The sequence below is a fragment of the Leptosomus discolor genome, chromosome 1 (assembly GCF_034619465.1).
Source record: "Leptosomus discolor isolate bLepDis1 chromosome 1, bLepDis1.hap2, whole genome shotgun sequence".
NCBI classification, from domain to species: Eukaryota; Metazoa; Chordata; class Aves; order Leptosomiformes; family Leptosomidae; genus Leptosomus; species Leptosomus discolor.
Genome location: NC_141391.1, coordinates 74,628,708 through 74,651,826, shown reverse-complemented (window position 1 = coordinate 74,651,826; position 23,119 = coordinate 74,628,708). Strand labels below are relative to the sequence as shown.

General features: G+C 38.1%; 1 protein-coding gene across 1 annotated transcript in view; it reads right to left on the bottom strand.

Moving 5' to 3' along the window:
• Positions 1–15,211: 15,211 nt before the first annotated feature.
• The window catches only part of GABRG3 (gamma-aminobutyric acid type A receptor subunit gamma3), a 332,651-nt gene continuing 324,743 nt past the window's right edge, over positions 15,212–23,119 (bottom strand). Inside the window, exons 8-10 of the mRNA XM_086482208.1 lie at positions 20,366–20,562; positions 18,789–18,818; positions 15,212–15,490 (exon numbers count right to left, since the gene is read on the bottom strand). Coding sequence (XP_086338334.1) covers positions 15,212–15,490; positions 18,789–18,818; positions 20,366–20,562 — 506 coding nt within the window. The remainder of the gene's footprint in view (positions 15,491–18,788; positions 18,819–20,365; positions 20,563–23,119) is intronic.

Here is a 23,119-nt window from a genome sequence, read left to right as displayed (position 1 = left end):
ATAATAAAGTATATGACTAAATCTGTAACAACTTATGAAGCATTAAAAATCCTTTAATACTTATTGAAATGAAAAATACTTCAATAATTTAAGTGTTCTCTGTGTTTAATGACAGGGCTAGAATAAATGTTTGTATTCTTAATGCATCATTTAGAAAACCCAGTCTCAGAACAAGGATATTACAACAGGAAGGAAAGACACCTTTCAGTATAGCACTTCATCTGAAAAATCGGTCCAATAACTTACAGAATAATGAAATTACACTATTGACTAGCAAATCTGAAATTATAAAAGAGAATGGAGAAGCACTTTCAACACGTTTACAACACTTGACTTCCAGGAACATTCTCACTGAAATGCACATGTTTTGTTTTGAAAAATGTTCCTAAGTGCTGAAGTGCTTCGAATTTTTGTAGGGTTTACGTGGAAAATAACCACTGTGTCTTTGAGTACATTCTTTTCAATTTAATTTTTATATTACTAGAAGTGTTGGATTTATATTTACTTAATCAATATTAGGATGAGCTGAAGAACAACAGTGAAAATGTTCCATATGGCTCTAACCATGTGCCTCAAGTTTGTCTTGAAGAACCTAAGCAGAAGGGTAGGAGCCCTGGGTATTTCTGTTGACTCAGCCAAGAAGTACACAACTGATGCTGCTGCCTACCTATCAGCTGGCAGAAACAAGTACTTACACTCCCTCACCTTTGTCTATCAGGTTAATTTCATGTAGAGAGTGAGCAAACAGTAATGAGAAGAGAAAAAGCATTCACTCCCTCCAGGGAAATGCATGAAAACTTTTTATTAATACTTGAGGAGCACTACTTAAGCGAGCAGTGTTACTGTTTTTTAAAAAAAGGGGCGTAGCTCCTATTCTTTTTACTCCAGAGGACTGCCAAATGAAGTGCCATGGTGTCCTCACATTATGAAAAGGAGGGGAACAAAAATAGAAAACAGCCCTTCTGCAGCTGGGTGGAGGAACAGTTACACTGGAGCTGAAGAACAGACACGGCAGGGCCACCCTTTTGGCAGGCAAGCTTTAGTGGGATAAATTAAAGCAGCCAGTTGCTTCTGGTGAGTAACACTGAACCAGCATTTAAGCAGCAACATGCATTGTCTGTCTCATACAATTTCTGTAGCAATTATGGCCAGACAGAAGTGCAGCCCTACTCCTTGTTATGCCAATAACAATGGCCACATCCCCATTTGTGAACGGAGGCCAGTCTTTGTCAAAAGACTGTTGGATGGTCTTTGAGAGAAGTATGAAAACCCATTCCAGCTAGGATTCACATTCATCTGGCTCTGCCAGCTCCGAGTTATTCTTCACATTGTGCCAAGTACAGGATGAAATACAAGTCAAAAAGGGAGGATAGCTTACCTCTCGCTATAGACCATATGGATGCGAGAATCTGCATGCTCTGTGGCTATGTGTGCTGATCACTTTGCCTCCATACTTCATTGGCAAGAGTTTTTCATACATGTCAATATATATTCACAACACACAGGCATACCCTGTTATCACTGAGAATATGTTCCTGGAAAGTGTGATGGTTAGTTATGCAACAGGAGGGGAGACTGTATGCGGGGATTTGAGAAATACACACAATTTAACCACACAATGACAGTAACACACAGGGATAGTATGTCAGTATGCTATGGCAATAAGGTCTTTCCCCTCATTCCAGTAGTGCTACTCAAATAAGCAAGTTCTTAATGGCATGAGTGAAGAACAAAGAGAAGAGGGATGCTGCTTCATAGCCGCACACAAGGTTCTCAGCATATTTCTGCTAGTGTTTGTGTGATACTCAATATATTAGGGAAATATTTAAAATACTGCATTGTAACCTATTGTATTTATATTCTCAGCAGTTATTTCAACACAAGCAGGTATTTAGCAGGAACACCAGTATGGCTGGCTGGCTCAGGGTAGTCTTGATGGAAGGAAAACCAGTTATGACAGCATTTAGCAGAGCATAATGTGAAGTGGTTGAAGATGGACCTCCAAAGTAACAGTAGAAAAATTACAGAAACTGTGGAGTTGTTACCTGAGGTCTGATACGTACTTAGGTGTATTGTATAACATGCAGCACCTCACCCTACTTGAATGCTCCTTATGTAGAAGAGCTCATTGCAAGTCCAGTAGCAGTAACATTAAAAGCACAAGGATGTGCATTTTCTCCAGAATACAGTTATTTCCTGTTCCACATCATCTTGTTTTCCTACTTGTTATTGTCTTTTGATCCTCCCCCTGTTTAGAAAGGCTTGAGATTATTTAGAACCTAAATGGAAAGTGAGTTGGGACACTTGGTTGCTGTGTTACAGAGAACTGACCATGACCTTTCAAGACCACTGTGTTATACACTTTGTTTTGGTACCTTTGGGTACGAAACTGGTGCATGTTGTGGTGAAATCCAAAAATATTTGAGCTGATTTTCTTCAGATGGCTTAAATTGGAGAAGCAGTTCAAGCCCTTTAGCCCAGAGCTCCCTCCACAACAGACTGAGTGATCTCACACGTAGCTCTGTGCTACCAGAGCAAAAAGGCTTCTTGTACTTGTGCTAATGCAAGCAGCCTGCGCTGTGATGCTGCAGGTGCACAATGTGCACAATATAATATAGTAGGTACTGTAGACATGTTTGTGTTGGTATTTTCCCTCAGTTGTAGAAAGAACAGGGAAATCCCCACATCCAGCTCTGTTCCTCGTAACTGCACTGTTGCTTACACATATTTCTTATGCTATTACTGGTTTGCATTCCTTGATGCAGCATTCCTATTTTTGCTGTTTAAGAGGTGATGTGGGTGGGATTCATATTCCATAATTGTAAATGTTTATGGCTGGGCTAGACTCACTTTAGAGATGCTGAAAAATAAATTAACTCTTTTAGAGTATGGTTTGTATGACTGAATTCAGATGTCTACTTTAAGATAAGATGAGTTGTATTCCAGAAGTGTCTGTGCCTCTCCATCAGATGTGAAGGGAATTTAAATTACCTACTCCACTGACAATGTTTACAATATTTATATCTGTATTTGGACAGATTAACTTTGCTTTGTGTATATTGCTGTGCTGTGTTTTGGTAGGTTTGTTGGTTTTTTTTTTCATTGAGATTTGATTTGACTGAACTCGTGCAATATAGAAATAGGGATTTGTTTTTGCCTGATGTCCACCTTCAGTAAAAGTAACTCAAGCAACATATTGCTTGAAAGGGTCCTTTCTTTTCCCGTGCTCATGGGTCTACTCTCACAGCATGGAAAGACCTGTAGGGTTTCAATTTTTGATGTGGGATGGCTGAAGTGAACCACACCATAGATCCTCTATAACAGTGAATCTGTTACTCAATCACATATTTCAATGTTCAAAGTTAATACTTTTGCCTATTGCAGCCTGGATTTGTGTAGAAATGTAGCACGTCGGTTGCCCACTAAAAGCAGCTAGGGATCTTCCTTCATCCAATATAATATGGAAGTCTTACAATTTACTAATTTTCAAGGAGAAAATAAGACTGTGTCCCAGTTAGAGTATGAGATTCTTCTTTTAAGAAGTTGCATAATAAACTTTTTTTTTTTTTTATTTGACAAAACTGGTGCCGCAATACCCGTTAAAATAATTCATTGACATAAATGACATGTTCCAACTGGCGCCTTACATAGTCATAAAAGAATCCATTTCTCCAGATGGCATTGAGAGGTCTCACTAGGAAAGCATAATGTGATTCCTGACATGGCTTATGTGTTATACAAAAAGAGAAATTGTTCAGAGAATGAACAATAGTGGCAACGCCAAAGTAGATAGCTTATATGTTGGTTTTACTTATGTCATTGTTCACGATGTATCTGGTTGAGTATTTATGGAAGAGGTAACTGGTGAAAAAAAATCCTTTCATAGAATTACAGAAATGTTGATTAGAATGTGGGGATTTTTGGAGATTATCTAGTTCAACCTGGTCCTTGAAAGGGGTTTACCAGTGACACTAGGTCAGCCTCTGTCCAGCCAAGTATTGAAAGCACCTGTGGAGGAAGCTCCCACAGCCCTTCCAGGCAGCCCATTTCTTGCATCACTACATTGTGGAAAAGCTGTTCCTCATCTCCAGCCTGAGCCTCTCAAAGTGAAACTCGTACCCCTGCTGTATAGTAGCAATACTGAGAAGAGATTGAGAGTTTGGCTCCAATGTCTTTGTAACTGTTCTTTAAGTAGTCGTGGTTTGCGACTAGAGCATCCCTTAGCCTCACCTCCAAATGAGCTCAGATCCTTCAGCTTCTCACAGTTCATCTGCTCTGGGCCACTGACCATTTTAGCAGCTGCCTTACAGGTCACCACTAGTTTCTCAGTATGGCCTTGTGGGTGGGTAGGACGTGCCAAAACCAGTATATTTATTTCTCCCTTGTACTCACCAGTGCTGAGCATAGGGCAGTAATGAATTCCTTTGATCTGCAGGACACAGCTACAACATAGCACTTTATAGAGTTGCATGAACTGTGATGAGAACACATTGGTACGTTACATTCAGCCTGTCAGTTGCAGCACTCTTCTCATGCTGCTCTGCCAGCTGGTTGCCAGCCTGTACAGATGCATGGGGTTTGTCTGCGCACTTACAAGGTGTTACGCTTTTTCTTATTGAAATCCATGTGGTTTCTGTCTGTTTAATCCTCAGCATAAACGCCAGGAGTGGACCACTGAGTGATTTATAGTTCACTGGATTTGAAAGATAATCAGAGATACGTTGCCAATTCATGGTCAATGTGTACTAATTACAGCATACATGTAGTATGAATCCTATGAGTCTTTGGGTGATTCTGAGTTAGATCCTCTGTATAACCAATTAAGAAGCATTACAGCTTTCATTTACATTTCATCTATCATGGACACTAGAAAGTAGGGGAGTCAATGGGAATTTTGCATTTAACTTTTATAGTTGTCATTGTTTTGATCGGAGAGTTCTATCAAAAAATGTTGGTCAAAGCATTTGATCTGATATTTACAAAGTTTTTTTCTGGTAGAAAATGCATGAGTGTCTTTAAAACAACGGTATTTCATAGTAAAAAGTATTGGAAACAGAATGTTTCAGGGTTTGGGAGAGATAGAAGGTTTTGGCCAAGTATGAACTTTGCCAATTCAGTTTTTACTGGGTTCTGTAGTGCTTTGACCAGCAGTTAGATGTATTCAAATCTAATATTTTCTGATAAAATCTAATCTTTCATTAGTGTATTAGTGGTTGCTTTCACTGAGGATGCCTTATGGATGAACTGTCACAGCCTCCACTCCTGTGTATCTTAGGGTCTGCTCCTTCATGTGTTTCAGGTGACAATCACAGCAAGCTCTGTAGGATTCAGTGCTGTTTTCCTTCCTGATTGTTACGTACACAGGACTGTGGTACCAGGGCTGGCACAGGCTGCAGTGCCCTCACTGCTGTGAAGTTACTTAGCTGCCATGCTCTGCCCTATCACACTCAAGCAGTGTTATTTAGGTGTGGAGGTGAAAAAAAAAAAAGGATGTTAGAGGATAGTGAGGACTCCATTTACCTTGGAAGGGCAAAAGTTCGATTTTCTTGATTTGCCTTATTTTTGTGGTCTGGTGGACTTTTTACTCTTATCTGGCAACTACAAGATCCCAGAAAAACTTAGCTGCACCAACTTCTGACAACCTAGAATCCATGCAAAAATGTATGTCTATGATGTGCATTTGTTGCACAAAACTGAAGGATGGGCTAATGAAATTTCCACTGTCCCAGATTTTACTTACATGAAAAATTCTTTTAAGGCCAGTTCTGTTACAGTCTCGAGGAACATATAATAAATTATAATAAAAATACGCAAACATGCAAATTAGTAAATAAAAAACCCCACCGACACACATTGCTGCATGTGAAACTTTAGCATATATCAATTATTTTCCATTGTTAATGCAGATACCTTCCATTTATAAGCCAACTTTAAAAACATGAGAGTTTTTTACTATGGCTATTAAGTGACAGTGGTCTTCTAATATCAATTGGTAGGAAAATGTCTATACTGTTTATTCCTTACTTTCTGGATAGCTCCCTGATGTTCAGCTTTGCTCATTTTCCATTTCACAGACTGAGTTTACTTTAACTGAAACTGTCAAGCAGTAATTCAGTTCTTAACTAGATTTGTGGTGCTGAGACAGAGGGTAACATAAAAGACAGAACTTATTGGCACGATTCATCATCATACTTTACTGCACACTAGAGCCTACTGGGCAGGAAATGTTATTAAATTGGAAGATGTATCAGAGCCTTCTGAATTTGGCAGGATGAGCACCTTAAATCTCTGGAAGGGTTGATGCACTCTACTCACATCCAGTCCCCTGAATGGTTGCAAGAACATAGATGGTATTCCAGGTTCAGCTCTGCAAGGGAAAACAGCTGGCATTGTGTTTGCACTGTGACAGCAGTATGCGTTAGGGACTAAAGTGTAGAAGGCAAAAAGTCATGGCACCATTTATGCTTACCTGTTTTTCTGGGGAGTGGGGCATAACCTCATCTACTTCTTACTGCATGTCAAACACTTATAACAAGTGTCAGCTGCTGTTAGGAAAGTCCAGAATCTACGTTTATTTTTGAGTAGATGGGTCTGTACTAGTAAACTAGTTGTATTGAAACACAAACGGGGGTAAAACATGAATTCCATGTCAAAATAATAAGTGAAAACAATGAAGTTTCTGAAGGGAAAAGAGAGTTTTCTTAAAGAAAGTTTAACGAAATACTATGGAATAATTAGGTGCAATTGTTTTTTGTGAAATAAAACATCTTTTGGAAAAAAATGCCTTAGTGGTAGGAACATACAGGAAGTATAAATATAACAAGCTCGATAGGGAAATCTGTGGGATCATGAGAAAGCTGGGAAGTTTCTGCATTATTTCTGGCTCAAATATCAGCTCCAGTGTTACTATGGGCTAGAAACCTGAAAAGGAGTAGGGATTTCACAATTGGAGTGGGTTGAGATGGGCAATTCTGTAGTCATGAATGTACAGAGGCAGGAATTAAATTATATTCAAAGAGGATAAACCAAGAAGACACTCTTACTTAACAATAATAGGCTATCAAAGAAATTATACTTGTAATAATGCAGAATATAGTTTTACCAGTAAATTTCATTGTGTAAGCAGATCCAGAGATCTAGCTTTCAGGCGACTGAAGAAGTTGGGATTAGGAAAGTTTTGAAAACAAATTTGATTGCAATTTTTAAATTATGACGTCTTTACATTTAAGCAGTTTACGCAAAAGACACAGCTTATTTCTGGATTTCTCCTTGAATTTTGTAGGATGTTCTTCCCGCTTTATGTTAGCCCCATGGATAAAACTCAGTGTCAAACCTTGTAGTTTGCTGGCTGCTCATGCTGACTATTGAAAATATTTCTAAATACTCTTTTGAAATTCCTTTCAAGAAGACCCTATCATGAAGGTAACACTGCCTCTTCTTTTAGGAAAATTTTCAGGTGTCTGTGTCTATATTGTTAAGCTCTCAACCTCCGTAAGAAAATACAGCCACCAATATATGCACACAATACTTGCATTTTCTGATAATGTGTATTTATTTGTATCCAGAAATACAAATGTTGGGATCAAAATACGAATATAAATAGTATTCTAGACGCACAGCCCTACTCCTTAACACAAAGTAAACTGGAATGGATGTGGTAGATAAGGGAGAGTCATTGAGAACTTGAGGAGATGAAGCACGTGAGTGTTTGTCTTTTCTGGTTAGGTCAGTTTGGGGGATCACTAGGATGGCTACCTAACTTAGAATGACATACTGGTACTAGTGCTACCTGTATTATTCAAGGCACATTGGGCACATAATTGTACTTTCATTTCACTATGACATCACAAGCTGCACTGCTAGCAAAGAAATCACACACCCCTAATAAAAACTTAGGAAGGAAGGATAATTAGAAATCTAAAATTTTATTTGTGTTCCATAAGAAAGATCAATTTGGCACATACTTGGCAGGTTTTATGCGACTCCCAAAATTGCACTCACTTAAAATAAAAAAAAAATCCATATGTTGTCATGCTGGGAAAAAATGTTTTGAGAGCAGATTACTCAGTTTAAAACATTATTTAAAAATATGAGGCATTTGATGAGTGCCTATGATAGCTACAGACGGGGCTCAGATTCCCTCCAGCCTGATGTTCCTACCTGTGGCAGCCACATGTTGGCCCATGATCTATGGGTTGGTATTGCACACCACCATGGATGACAATAAAGTCACAGGAAACCTTAATGACTACGAAAGAGAATATGGGGGACTGATACTGTAATCTCTCTGCACCAAGTGTCCCACTGTTGTTCAGAGGAGCACAGTTTTGTGGAAGTTTGTTATGAAATTTTGTTTCCATTGGAGCATTCTGTCTGGCAGCTGCAAGCTTCCCTGGTCTGCCCATGTAATACTGTCAGGTGCAATTATTTTACCAGCTTTCCATGAGCTCAACAGCAGCTGAAATTTTAAAGATCCCATGTGGTCTGTAAATATGGAACGGACTCTGTAGCATGCTCCGTTCCACATGCATTTGCCAGCAGGTTTTTTTTTTTTAAATATGTCATCAATATTGTTTTCTTCATCCATTTTCTATTAATGTGCAATTTAGAAATTTTGGCATTTACCTATTTTAGGCCTCACTTTAAGTAGGTAAATCACAAATCTCACTCTAAGTGCTTCAGTTACAAATCTGCTCTCCACAAGCTTTGAAACCAGCCAATGGATAGGCAAACCCTCCAGAACATGAGTCAAGGCTTTTCCTGTCTACTTGTAAGAATATTTTTGCTCAAATCCCTCTTCTGGTCAATGGTCTAGATTCGTGAAGAAGTTTTTGAATCAGACCTAGAGGCCTTTTATTTAAAACTTGTAATCATAACACAGTCTCAACAACAAGCCATCAGCAGCTCCACCGTGGGTATTTAATTATTTGTATTTTGTAATATATTGTGTCAGTACAGCTTCACCTCTCTCAAGCACTGCCATAGGCTGCAGGAAGGTAAAGAGACATTAGGAGAGTATTAAGAGTTGTATTAAAAACTAAAGGGAGCAGCCGGGTTCCTCTATAAGAAGCTCTACAGGCTTGTTTAGGCCTCAAGTAAAGCTAAGTTATGAGATGCTTCGATGACACCAAACAGAGTGTTGTGGCTCATCTGTCTAGTGTCATTCATTACCTAGATAAAAGAATGCTTGGCAAATAACTGACTTTATCAGTGCCTAGTTTGCCTGGTTCAGTCCTTGAGAAAGGCTATCCACAGACATATGAATAAACATAACCACACGTCTTCTGCTGTCTTACTTTGTACTTCATAAGTAGCAAATGATTAGAAGATCAAAATGCATGTTTTGATAGAAAGTAGAGAATTCTCAGGTGTCTAACTCCGCGGCACTGAATTTCATGATGAATTTTATTGTCTAATTTCACATATATTCTAGGAAAACCCTCGAGGACTCCAGATGCATACAGAGACTGGCTTGAGGACCCACAACAAAAGAGAAAAAATAAGAGAAAGTAAAGTTTGTAGATATGAGTACATCACATATCTTGGATATCTCCTTTGAGGAATGTCAGAGGTCACTAATCAAGTGCTTGACCTCAATCACAATTCAAAGTCATTTAAAGAAACATCTGCTAGGTAAACGGAATGATTAGAACAATATTTATACCTAATTCAGGATTTAGTCCTAGACAGGGTTATAGGGTAGCATATTTCTTTGAATTATCCACCACAGCTACAGCGTACAAAAATTTGTTTAAATTTTCAAAGCAATGCAGTGCAAGCGGAGATGATTTTTTTCTGTTAAAACATCATTTCACTTTAGATGTAAAACATAGTTTTGTTTTTAGTATCTAAACCAGTGGACTAAATGATGAGAAAAGTAGATTCTCTGCTTGTTTGTTTTCCGGACAAACCATGGATCCCAGGGGAAAAGGTGAAACTATTAAGGCCACTGAGTCTTGAAGGCCTTCATTTTTCGCATATATACTAGAACTCTTCAAGAAGAGAATGTGGTGAACCATAAGAATCTTGTACGCATATAAATACAGTATAAGACTAATGACACTATGTTTTTTTTTCAGTATGTGTGAAAGTTTCAATGTCGGTTTTCAGTACGTAAGTGTAAGTTGAGCTGATTTTGTGCTTGCCAACAGGTGAAGGGCAAGAGGGAGGGAGGGTATAAAATGAACTCAGAAAAAAAAAGCTCTAAAGGAAAAAGAACCTCACCTTTCAGCTGTGGAAATGCATTCCCAATACATAGTTTGGTTTTTGCCTGTTTTAAACAGTCTTCTGGGAAGTGTCTGGATGAGGTAAACATCATCCTTGAGTTTAAGCTTGCGTCCCTTGGTGGAATGGAGTTGCTGAGTGAAAAGGAAGGATTCTGCTAAACTGCTGAAATTCCACTGCGGTTTTCTTGCTACTTAGGAATTAAGAAACCTACAGAGTGCTTGAAAAATAAAGAAAAATTACACAAATGATCAATGTGCAGACATCGAAGACATCTAGAATATTGGTAACACACTCGGGTGCTCAGAACTCCAGCAAGGTCATTGTCCCTCTTTCTAACTCTCAGGCCAGGAATATTATATCCTTCAGTATCAAAAAATGCTAAAGGCAGTAATGTAAGAGGCACAAAGATTTTACTGTAAGCAAGAAGAATGTATCTTGAAAAAAATCATCTAACTGTGTAGGCAGCTAAGATTACGGGATATGGCTTGCCTTTTCTTAGTGATTTATGGAAACCCAGAAAGAGCAGCCAATGGGAAAAGTATAGTCTGTTATGGGCAGCCTTTACAAGTTGCAGTGAGTGCTTTGTTTTGCAGCTTAGAAGGTAACATCAACCGTCCAGATTGTGAGGCTAATGAAATCTGTCTTACAATATTGAATTTCCCTTTCCACAAAGTCAGCAGTACAGCAATCATGGTGTTTCCAGAGCTGTCTTGCATCTGGTCACTTGGAGCATGGGCTCCAAACATGGACTATGCTTGGAGCCTAGTAATTTTTCTAGATGTATTGTGAAATTTGATGTAAAAAGGAGGTAAGCATCCTTCCCTTCATGAAATGACCAAGTAAGGTGAGTTGTGATAAATCCATGCAGCAACATGAGGTGCTAGACTCTGAGACACATGAGGGCTACAAAAGTGTTTGAGATAGCTATCTGTCTGAGTTATTTGGCAGGATGCTTCCAGTTCCAGAAATATCATTTCCTAACAGCTAAAGGCTCATGTGTCACTGCTGTTCCAGCTGATGAATATGCAAACCTCCAGGTGGATGGTTTGGAATTAGCTGTGAGTAGTTGGTGGGAAGAATTGAATAAGAGGAGTGGGACAGATAAGAACTGCACAGCAATAAAAAATAATTTCTTCCTTGTCTTTCAGTTTTACTACTTATCATTGTCTCTGTGAAGACAGTTCTGGCTTTTTTGATTCTTCCTGCTGTAATTTTTATTGGTATGTTCAATATACCAATATACAGTTGGGAGTTGGTGAGGGAAAAAATGAGCATCTGAAAGAGAAGAAAGATTATCAAGTTGCCTGAGGTGTTTTAATCTACAGCTGCCCCTCTTGATTAGAAAGTTCCATTAAAAGTGTGTGGTGTGTGGCAGAGTTCAGTTCCACATTACTGCTGGACATGGAGACAGCATAAACTGGCTGCAAGTTTTTATATACTTATTCTTGGAAGAAAGGCTGTAAAAGAAGGGGCTTTCAGTATGCTAAGCATCAGGGCCAGAAGAACTGAGAAGACTGAATTAAGCAGACCAATATTTTTATACATTCTTAATTCTCTTGAAAACGCTGCTCTCAATGCAGGAAAACATTGTCCATCAACTTTTAATTGAAGGGGGAGAATAAGAGGCTTGACTTCAGATCCCTCTGGGAAAAGTTGATTATCTAAACAAACCCTCACAATCTTTTCTGTAACTTCAAAAAGGAAGGAATGTAATGTGAAAGTACTTGATTTTGTAGTTTTACATACATATCCAAATGTGTTCATTTCACTAGACGTTTGGTTTTGCCTTTCTCCATTCTCTTCCCTTTCTTGGAAAGGTAAAAAGAAGCACTAAATAACAAAAAGTAGTTGTTGAATAAATGCAAGTCTTGAATATGAAATTATCTGATAAGAAAATGTTCGAATTGCTAAAAGGTGGTTCTTAAATTTCTCATGGGACAGTGCACAGAAGTGTTAATTTTTTTTCAATTTGCGAAAGAAGCAAAAGAGTATCTAGAGGTTCATGAGGATATTCTTACTACTACAGAAGGATATGGCACATAGATATATGCAGACCACGTTATCTAGGTGTCTAGAATAATTGCTTTTTGAATGATGCAGAGCCTAGAAAGCTTATCCTCTCTGATTGCCATGGTTCTTCAGTGGCTGCCAAAGCACAGAGCAGTGAAGCAGAGAGTAAACCAAGCAACTAAGAATAAGCAGAGGAATGCATTCTGGAACCTGCCAGCCTGCGGCTGCTCACCTTGCACATAAATCTTTTTTTTGCACATAACCCCAGAGCAGAATACATTACACAGTACCATATGTCCTCTTCTCTCAGTGTAAGAGTGGAAGCCAGTAGTGTCTGCAGATTCTTTCTTGGTTAAGACTGTGGAAAAAAGTGGAATGATATACTTCCAACTTCTGTTTATGAAAGCACTCAGAAAACAGAAGCAATATGAATGGACTTAGCAAATCAGTCTTCCAAGGAAGGATCTGATGGGGTTGCGTGTGTTTAGCAGGAATGGGTAGCCATGAGCAGATGTGGAAGAAAAGTGTATGCTCATCATCTAAAATGGGAACATTCCACTTCCACACTTACTCACAGGACATTTCCTCAAGTATGCAATTGCTAAATAAACCTCGCTTTACCTGTTCAAGGTTTAATGGTGGACAGCATGTTCTTGTGCCTCATTTATCTCAATACTCCCACAAAAATCAATTGATTGTGCAGAAGGTTTGCAGGATCAGTCCCCTAAAGGATAACTGTTTCCATTCTTTTATTTAGGCTTGAAATATTTCACTATTCTTGCAAAATATGGCTGAAGGTGGCTGTTAGAGTAGACCAATTCATAATTAGAGACCAGGATTTTCAACTTCAATTCAATCACTGCCTTGCACTGCTGACAATATAACACTCATCCTTAAATAAAATCCATACTTCCAAGTGCAGGACATAGAGGTTTACAGAGTAATAGATTTTACAGAGTAATTTGCTCCCAAATTGAGAGTTAGCAAAAAATTCAACTTGTAATTTTGAAATCAGAAGATTATCATTGGTTTAGAAGATATCAGATTGGGCGTATTTTGCTAAAAGTAAAGTTTTGATCCTGCCCCAAACTATTTCCTCTCTGTTCTAATTTGAATTTTGTCAGTCCTTAGAGAAGTGATTCCCCTCCCCCACCTAAATCCAGCTCTGTCTCTGGTATTTTAGACAAGGGAAAAAAGGAAGAAATTATTTTTAGTAACTACAGTTAACTTTTGTGTTAGTAATTTTTTACAATTAAAACCTTGCTGGAAGAACAGAGCAACAGCAATGACAGACAATGATGTTTCAAAGAACATGATAGCATTTCTGTTCCTTTAGAATTACCATTGCACTAGTTTTGGCTTGTTTGCAGGATTTTCGTTCTGAGGAGAAAAAGAACTGCTCTTCAGATCTCCTACTAATGTTTTACCAAATACTGTGTGGAAGAGACACACATTTTTTGAGATGATAAAAAAATTATCAGATTCTCCAGAAGTGAAAAAAAAACAAATAATTTTTGCTTTTAGGTATGCTTTAACTTTAATAATTTGTAACCATTTGTCATCCAAAGGGTAGTGAAAAGCCACTGCTATTTAGTTTTGAATCTGTTTTGTTTGCTTAGTAACAATTATTGAGACAGACTGTAAAAAATGTAACCTAGTTTAACACTGTAAAACTAGTTTTGGAAAAAAAATGGGTAGTTTAGGAATTTAATGGTCAAAAGCTTGAAAAACATAAAACAGCTTTTCAGGGTAAAATATAGTTGGTAGTTTAGGAAAAAGATGAAAATAAACTTTTTTTACATGTGATAACTATTCCATGTTTAATTGAAGTGTGACAATTGAGTTCCCGTAATGCATTATTCAACTCAAAAGTGGTCAGTCTTCAGCTCAGACCAAGGGAACAACTGCTGTGAGTAAGGACTGCAATATCTAACTTCATGGAAGGATTAAAAAAAGTCCTTTGGCATACATGTTTTTCAATTTTGTAAAACAACTTTGAGAGAAAAAATAAGAACGCATGAGAGCACTTTTTAGTAAATTGCAATGTGAGGAAAGTCACATATTCCTAGTGCTATTGTATAGTGATTTTTACTCATGTCTATCAACTATAATCTGCTACAATGACACAAACAAGCAGGAATCTTGTCCTGCTTCAAGTAGAATACTTTAGAAATCAATAACCATCCTGTGTTTAACCAGTCATTAAAAAAGACAGTTAAAAGCTTGAAAAACTGTAGAAGTTATGCCTACAGCTGCCTCAGAGATAGGCAAGTCTTTTATTTATATCAAAATAATAGCTTTCTTATAACTCTGCCTTTTCACCTTAAGTTAAAACCAATATGTGTAGGTAAGTGACTAATTCCATGAATCCCAGACCTTTGCAGAAAGTAATGTCCATGTTTTGGTCCTACCAGAGACATTTCTTACTGTCTTTTGGTGGTTTCTCTATAGCAAGGAGATCACCTATGAAATATTTCCCAAAACCTATGGGACATAGCTCAAGCAAATTTAAATACAAATGAGTGGGTTTGCTGGGTTTGGCTTATTTGCCAGTGCCAGTGTATGTTGCTCTGAGCCTCAGGGATATGGCAGCATTTTGAAGAAAGTATGGGAATGAAAAAAAAAATGACATATTTAACCTTTGCCTGAATTCTGTATAGCTTCTATGCCAAGGGAGAATAGTAGAGATTCTAATATACAATAATTATTCATAAACATCTCTTACACTACAAATTCAGCTGAATTTTATAAGAATCTTTTCCTTAAAATGAGTAGCAGTAAGGAGACAATTCTTCCATGTTTTTCTTTTTCAGGCAATTACATATTGAAATTCTTCATCAGGCTCTGTGATGGTGAAGGTTAATGTGGCCTTTATAATTTGAGATGAAACTGACCGTGTCCTTCACTTTTTCTGCACTTTCACCATCCCTCCATAGTGTGAAAACACAGCAGTCTTCACCACTACAGGCAACATTTAAAGATAGAGGTATCCAACCCAGTAGACCAGGTTAAACAGCAGGAAGGATGTAGGAAAAAAGACCCTAGAGTAAGAGTCCAGCTCTAAGATGTCTATGTGAATCCGTCCTCTTCTCCATGAGCCTGATTTACATTCTTCGTAACAGCAGAAAAAACTCTGGCAGTCTTTCCCATCCAGACATTCATAGACACACGCATCTTCAAATTCTTGCCAATACATGGCATTGTTCAGTGTGATGACTGTTGTTGGTGGTCTCATATCAAGTACAGAATAGTTCTGAGGAGAGAAAAAGAAACGAACAGTTTGATAAACTTCGCTGGATTAAGCAGATCACAATTAATAATCATGGGAAAAAATCACAGGAGCTGAGAATAAGTTGATACTATAGAAATTCTAGATTTAGGGAGAATCTTTCTCTCCCTCAAAAGGTACCTTTTAAGATTAATCTCCATAGAGACATTGTGGAGTGGCAAGTTAAACAATTCTAGGTGTATTTTCTACTTGGGTAACTCAAGCATATATTTCCTAGTAATCATTTTTTGCACATTTAGGAGTTCACTTGCCTGTCAGAATATTATTTGCAAATTGCTTTAAACACTTACAGCTACTACATTTAAGAATGAATTCTGAGAAATAAGGAAGATGTCCCCCCTTCCCATTTAATTACAGAATTATCTCCACTTAATATTGCTGCATTCAGTGCCTCTTAACTTTACTGTGATTTATGAAAACAGATATGATCAGCAACAGATAGTGATGATTTCAGTACAGATTTTCAAAATGCTATCCCTAGGCACGTCTCCTTAGTGCTTATTGCACTAACCATGCTCAGAAATAGGGCACTTTGATATCACGCATGCTCACAGTACCACTCGCACCTACAGACATGTCCTTCTTCAATATACTCCCTATTTACACTTTGTCAGCTTTTCTGTCACACCATTTCCTTTTCATGAAAGGCACTTTCTCACAATAGTCTCTTCTCTTATCAAGCCACCCATTCCATCCTCACAAATGACGCCTTCTCCTCTGGCATCACTAGGAAAGGTCCCATCAGCTTCACTGCCTGTCTGCACCACCCTGACAAAGCAGACTCTATCCCTGTCAGCGCAGTTTTCTTCACCTCGGGGGCCCTTCCTCTCCCTGTGATTGCACTGAGCATTGCCTTTGCCTGTAAGAACATGCTGAGTACGCACTGACAAGCTACTCATCCCTCTGCACCATGCCTGCTTGCATTCTGGAGGGTGCTCTGGGCCCCTGCTTCCACACTTACTCTACAAAGTACTCAACATTTCCTGTCGAAGGTGTTGGGGTGTATCTGAAAACTTGCACTCTGGATGTGAAACAGACCAGTGATATGACTGACGTGCCTCAGTGGAAATTTTCCTTTTTCTATTGACTTAATTTTCTTTCCACAAATTCTTTAGCTTGGCACATGATAATGTTACCCATCTCATTAAAAATGCTGGTCCCTGAGCTAAGAACTTGATGTGGCATCCCTCTGCTTAGATGTTGGCATCTCCAACACAGATAAGTACATCTGAACAACTGTCCTATAGTATCCAGCCAATTACTTCTAGGACACAATTCATCTCATCACAAGTAAATGGCTAAAATCTCTCAGGTGCATTGTGCTGTGGACTGTAAACAGATTGCAGTTTAGAAGCAGTTTATTGTAAATCTATTTGTTGTGAATGACTTTATCTCTGAGATTAGATGACAGAAATTATGCCCTCGTGGTCCTCTCTCTCATTTGTAAAGTTTCAGGTGGCTGATTTCAGAGCTTTACAATGTGCTTCCACATGGAAAAGGTCTAATATTATTGTACAAGCAATCATGTTTTGACTGGAGCACTTTGGAGAGAAAAAAAAACTATGACTAAAGAATTCTGCTATGACACTGTGTCACATATTGTTAATTTATTGCTAGCCTTTATAAAAATTTCCTACTCAGAGACTGAAATTTTCTATGCCTGGCTACGATATTTATGTTAAAAAGAAGAAAGGCTAAGTTAGATGTCTCCAGACAATTTTGGTAAGAAAAGATAAATAATTGCCCTGGTTCTGCAAAGGAAACTTTCTCATCTATCAATAGCCTGGGGTTTTTTGTTGTTGCTTTGTTATACCGACTATCTGCTTAGGACAGAAGATAAAATAAATGCCCCAATAATAATTCCCGGATAGCACAGAGAGATTAATCTGGTTGCTTTAATCTCTGTCATCTAGAAGGGGTCCTGAAGTGACTAGATACCACATGAAGGTGGATGGTACCCACTGTGTCCAGTGTGTCTTGCTGAGCTGGGGTTGGGAGGAGAGGGGTGCATGCAGAGTGGGCACTAGCCTAGTACCACCTGAAAGGTCTGGCAAGGCAAGGCACTTCTTAGGTGCCTTGGACAAGGCAGTTCAGATGCAGTGTTCAACATGCTAATAAAATTATTTCAGACAAGGTATAAGCGTGTTCTTTATGACCAAAACCAACAGGTGGGATTACCTGAATATGGATTTACTAATAATAAATTTCACCTTTTAGGTGGCATCAGTACAAGGCTGGAAAAGACAAGATGATATCTTGAGAGTCAGAGGCACTGCTTATTTTATGCTGTTTATGCTGCAATTTGAATATGCAAGTTGTTTAGGTATAGAACAAGGACCTGCTCGATATCTGTCTTACGGTGAAAATTGAAAAGAAAAGAGTGATTAAAAAACTTGAAAAGGCTGCAGATACTTTCCAAGCATATCGACCAACAGATTAATTAATGTAAAAAAGAAAGTAAAAAATTATATAACATTATTTGTAAAAGGTAAGCTAGTAACATGGAGCTAGCAGCTGTAAATTATAAACTTCAGCATACCCAAACCAAAAAATGCAAACACAATGTTTTAGTTCTGTGCCTGTTCTTATTTGGATCTGATAGCTGGAAGCAGGCCACCCAGCTGATTAACTGGTTCTCTGTATGCTTTATATATATTAGAGTATGTATTCTGTTTTCAGATTTCATACAACTTAGAGACGCAATTTTATGCTCAGTTTGAACTTCATTACTGCTGTATGTATATAAATAGTTATCTAGAGCTTTGGGGAATAGAATTTATTCCATCTGTAGATATAGTACAACTAACTGTGTTAAACTTGTACCTTAAATTATTTGAAAATCCACCTGAAAGCTTGCTAAAGATTTTGCAGATATGCATAAATTAATTATTTTCTGTGAAACTCAGTTAAAACTCCATATAAGCATTTTTAATATTTCTTTTTTATAAAATGTAATGAGAAACTGCAGTATTATATAAAGCAGACACAAAATTTCTGAGGTAAAAATAACACACGATATTCTACACTTGACCCTTCTCCCTCCCAAATCATTTGACAAGTCATTATGGAAAGAGGCAGCTACGTTCCTCTGCCACAGCCAAAACCAAACCAACCTATTAACAAAAAAACCAAAACAATATTTATAGTGAAGTCAAGGTAAAGTATAACATAGTGTTATAGCTTTCTTGGGAATTATTGCAAGTAAATGTCAACCATCCATTCATGCCTTCATTGCTCTCACTGAATAAAATAATTTACTTACCATCACATGACCAAAACTGACATCAGGTAGCTTAAATAAAGATAACAAAAGAATTATTCAGAAGAAAACATACTTATTGCTTCATATGCAGCTAATGTTAAATAGCATTCCTTAAAACAGCCTTTAAATGCATTTGCCCATAAAACACTTCATGCTGTGTATTCTATGTATACAGCATAATATTCTGCACACTTTAAAACTGCATGAAACCTCAGCAGAATGTACACCTAGTTTCCATCTACTTTAAATCTTTATTCAACCCATTACATTTATTTATTTAACAAACAAGCTAAGTGAGTATTTGTTCTTGTGTTAATTTAAATCTCATCAATGTTACATGCTTTCCCTCACCTTCATTCTCATGTCTGGGAATACATCCTACTCACAAAGATACTCGTGACTTTTTCATTCAATCTTTCTATAGGATGGCAATTTTAAACTGATCATTAGCAAGTTCATTTTGATTGTCTCATATTTTCCTTTCAGTAACACTCTTTTCCTTCTGTGTGTAATGCATTTTTACAAGAAGCTATTAGAGGTTTAATGGAGTTTTCATTGACTAAGTCTATGGCTTTCTAGGCTTTCTCTAATTCCATATTCATTTCAGCTTTTCCTTCATTAGTTTTTCATTCAATCATTTTCCATAGCTCTTCATTCAATCCCTTTTTACCTCGTGACCTATTATTCCCTGAATGTAGCCTTCTCTCTCTTCAATTTCCTCCTTCACATTTTTCCTATTTGGCTTTGTATTTCTGATTTCAAATGTCCTTATTTCCTTCATTACGCAAAATGGTATCCAACATCTCTAATTACCCATCTCAAACACCTAAGATTTTCCACTAATCTTGAGCTGACATCCCACTTCCCTTTCCCTACAGATTATTTTTTGAATATTTTTTTCTCCATTATACTGCCCCCTCTCATTCTTCTAGTCAATTATGAAGTACACCAGGCAATTCTTCTTGCATGATTGTTTTAATTGATTATAAATAAACAGTTTTTGTGTGTGTCTGGGTGTTACTCTTGGAAGTGTCTTTTTGACCGAAAATGCAGCCGTGTATAAAACCTTTGTAAGTGACCTCCTCTGTTTTTGTACTTGGAAACAAGCCCTTTGTGCACAGGGCTGAAAACAAGTACTGTTTCCCAGTGAAGACATAGGAATCCCATTTGTGAAGTTCATAAATATTTCTAGACCCATTAAGCCATGAAATAGCAGATGCATTTGAATATACATTGATGTACATATATTTGTATAACAAGCTATGCAATCTGTTTCAGTGGGAGCCCTTTATGACTAGCAGCACAGTAATTGGAGGACAAAAGACATGTAAGCAGGGTTCCTGCCTCATGGTCAGCAGGTTGCTTCTGTTAAGAACAGACCTCACTCAACAGGCATGTAACTGCTTCTCCTGTTACTGCGGGTAACTATTTTCCATCAGCTTTCAGGGCAGATCACACCACAAACCAGGAAGAACTCAGAGGAGTGGAGTTTCATGGGATTACAAGCTGTGATTGAATGACTCTGCTCTCTAAGTCATGTACATGCTACAAAAGAAATTTAAATGCTTCCATCTTACCGACTTTTTCTTCTTAGTACAGTTTGGTTTCCTGCAACTTGAGTAGTAGTTGAGGGTTGCATACTCCATCAGAGCAGCAAAGACAAATAGAAAGCATACAGTCACAAACAAATCCATAGCTGTGACATAGGAAACACGGGGTAATGACTTTCTTGCAATGGTACTCAAAGTTGTCATGGTCAATACTGTGGTGATGCCTGCAGAGAGAAACTTGATTTAATTGTGTGCAACATAATTTTTCCATGTAACAGAAGAATCTTTGGAAACAAACATTCAAAACAGAAATCCAAAGTGCACTTTATAATAATTTATTAATTTCAGTTGGTAGTATAAAAAATAATGAAATATAGCATTAGTAGAGCCACTGATACTTTGTAAACAAAGATTTCCTCAGCTGTTTATATTCATCTTTGCAAAAGTCACATTCCCATGCCTGTCTATGCTTTTCCTCATCTCTTCCTTTTTCTGGTCCCAGTAAGGTTGGAGGTGGGGGTGAGGGAGGAGGAGAGAATGAAGATATTTTTGAAGAACAGGATAAATCAGAAAAGATACTAAACCCAGAAAAATAAAAATAAGAAACCTAGAAAACAATGGAGGAAACATGTTTTTTTCACAGCAGTACTGCTCTCATGAAAAATCTTGCACTCAAAAAAAGAAACAAGGGGTGGGGGGAGAAAAGAAAAGAAATTTTGCTGCAAAGTTCTGACCATGAATTTTGAAAATACATAGCCTTTTAATTCGTACAAAGAATCACATCTTACTTTGGTTTAGTAATAATAAATATAATTACTTCATGTGAAATATCCTGAAACAATAAAACCAGTCCTAGAATTAAATCTATGGGGTGTCAGTTATTTGGCTGCTGGTAATTCATATAATTTCTCTTCATTCCTGAGGAAAGAAGTGTTTTCATTCCCACTTTGGACTGATGCTTTTAATCATTTGTTATGAGCTGCAAGCCTTCTGACAGAAAAAATAAAACTCCTCCATGGCTTGGGAAAAAAAATAAAGCTCTCCCTCAAATAAGTCTCAAGAGAGAACCTGCTCTAAAAACAACATAACCATGAGGTAATCGTTCTTTTTATAGTTAAAGCGATATTTTGCAATGGTACATAGTGTTTGAAATGGCAGGGGATGACTGAAATTATGCCTTATAGTAAAATTACTTCCCACAAACAGCACTCTGGAGAGAAAGAAATATCTGTGGAATACTTTTGACTGCTTTCTGTTTCTGAAGGAATGCCCATCTCTGATTTGTAGTTTGATAGAAACTACAGTGATTCACAAGAATAACCCTCCCCATTCAAATCATCAGAAAGTCCCTGAAAGAGCCAGAAGGCAGATTATTGCCTGGGCCTCCACCTTCTTCTACAGTGAGTAAAAACAAATTGTATTCCTTAAATATCCACTACCCAGAAACAACAACAACAACAAAAAAAAAGGAGAAAAAAAAAAAGTTGCTAAAAACCCCACAACTCAATAATCAAGATAAAAGCAATGCTGATAGGAAGCAGGAAATGTGGACTTTGTGTGTACCTTGGACATCTAAAACCTATTGGGAAAATATTTGTTTCCTGTCACCTGTGACACTTCCTAATACAAGCACCTGTGGCTGCCGTGATCCAGAAACTTCTCCGCACCCCTCAACATCCCCATCCCTCAACATCCATTCTGTAGCTAACTGATGCTTTGAAAAAGATCCAAAGACAAAGCCCATGCTTAGCCATTCATCACAGTAGTCAACTGCAAAGATGTCCAGCTGCAAAAGGTGTTGCCTCACTAGCCTTGATTCGGCCCTTGCTAACTGTAGGTTAGTTAGTTTTTCTGTATGACCCTGACTCAGGCCTTGGGAGTCACTAACTTCAGAAGAACAGCATCCAGACTATGACATACTCTACAGTATGAAATGAAGTTCTTTAACACTTTCTAACCCACTGTAACGGGTCTGCGTGGTAAGGTTTTGGTAGCGGGGGGGGGGGGTTACAGGGGTGGCTTCTGTACGAAGCTGCTAGAGGTTTCCCCTATGTCAGATATAGCCAACACCAGCCGGCTTTAAGACGGACCCGCTGCTGGCCGAGGTCGAGCCAATCAGCAAGAGCATTTTTCACCTCTGTGATAATGTATTTAAGAGAGTGAAAAAGTTGTTGCGCAGCAGTAATTGCAGTGAGTGAGAGGAGTGAGAATATGTGAGAGAAACATCCTGCAGACACCAAGGTCAGTGAAGAAGGAGGGGGAGGCGGTGCTCCAGGCACAGGATCAGCGATTCCCCTGCGGCCTGTGGTGAAGACCACGGTGAGGCAGGCTGTCCCCCTGCAGCCCATGGGCGGTGGAGCAGATGACTGCCTACACCCCATGGAGGGCCCCCACGTCGGAGTAGGGCGGCCACGGTCAACCCACCACACCCACATTCAGGTTTCTAAAACAAATCTGCCCTTTTCAGAGACACGCATACATACACCTGCTCTCAGGTATCTTACTGCCTTAAAAAAATTCCTCAAAACCTATAGTGTTCTGCCAGTACAATATACAGTGTCCTTTTTATCTGGATTTAAGGAAAAGTTTTTGAGTCCTGCTCATCCTATGATAGGATCTCATCACTTAGGAAACTTTTTTATTAAAAGGGTAAAAAGAAAAAAAAGGGGGGAAAAAAGCTTTTTTTTTTGCAAATGTTTGAAATTTTTCTACTAAATGTTTATAGAATCACAGAATGGTTTGGGTTGAAAGTGACCTTAAAGATCGTCTAGTTCCAAACCC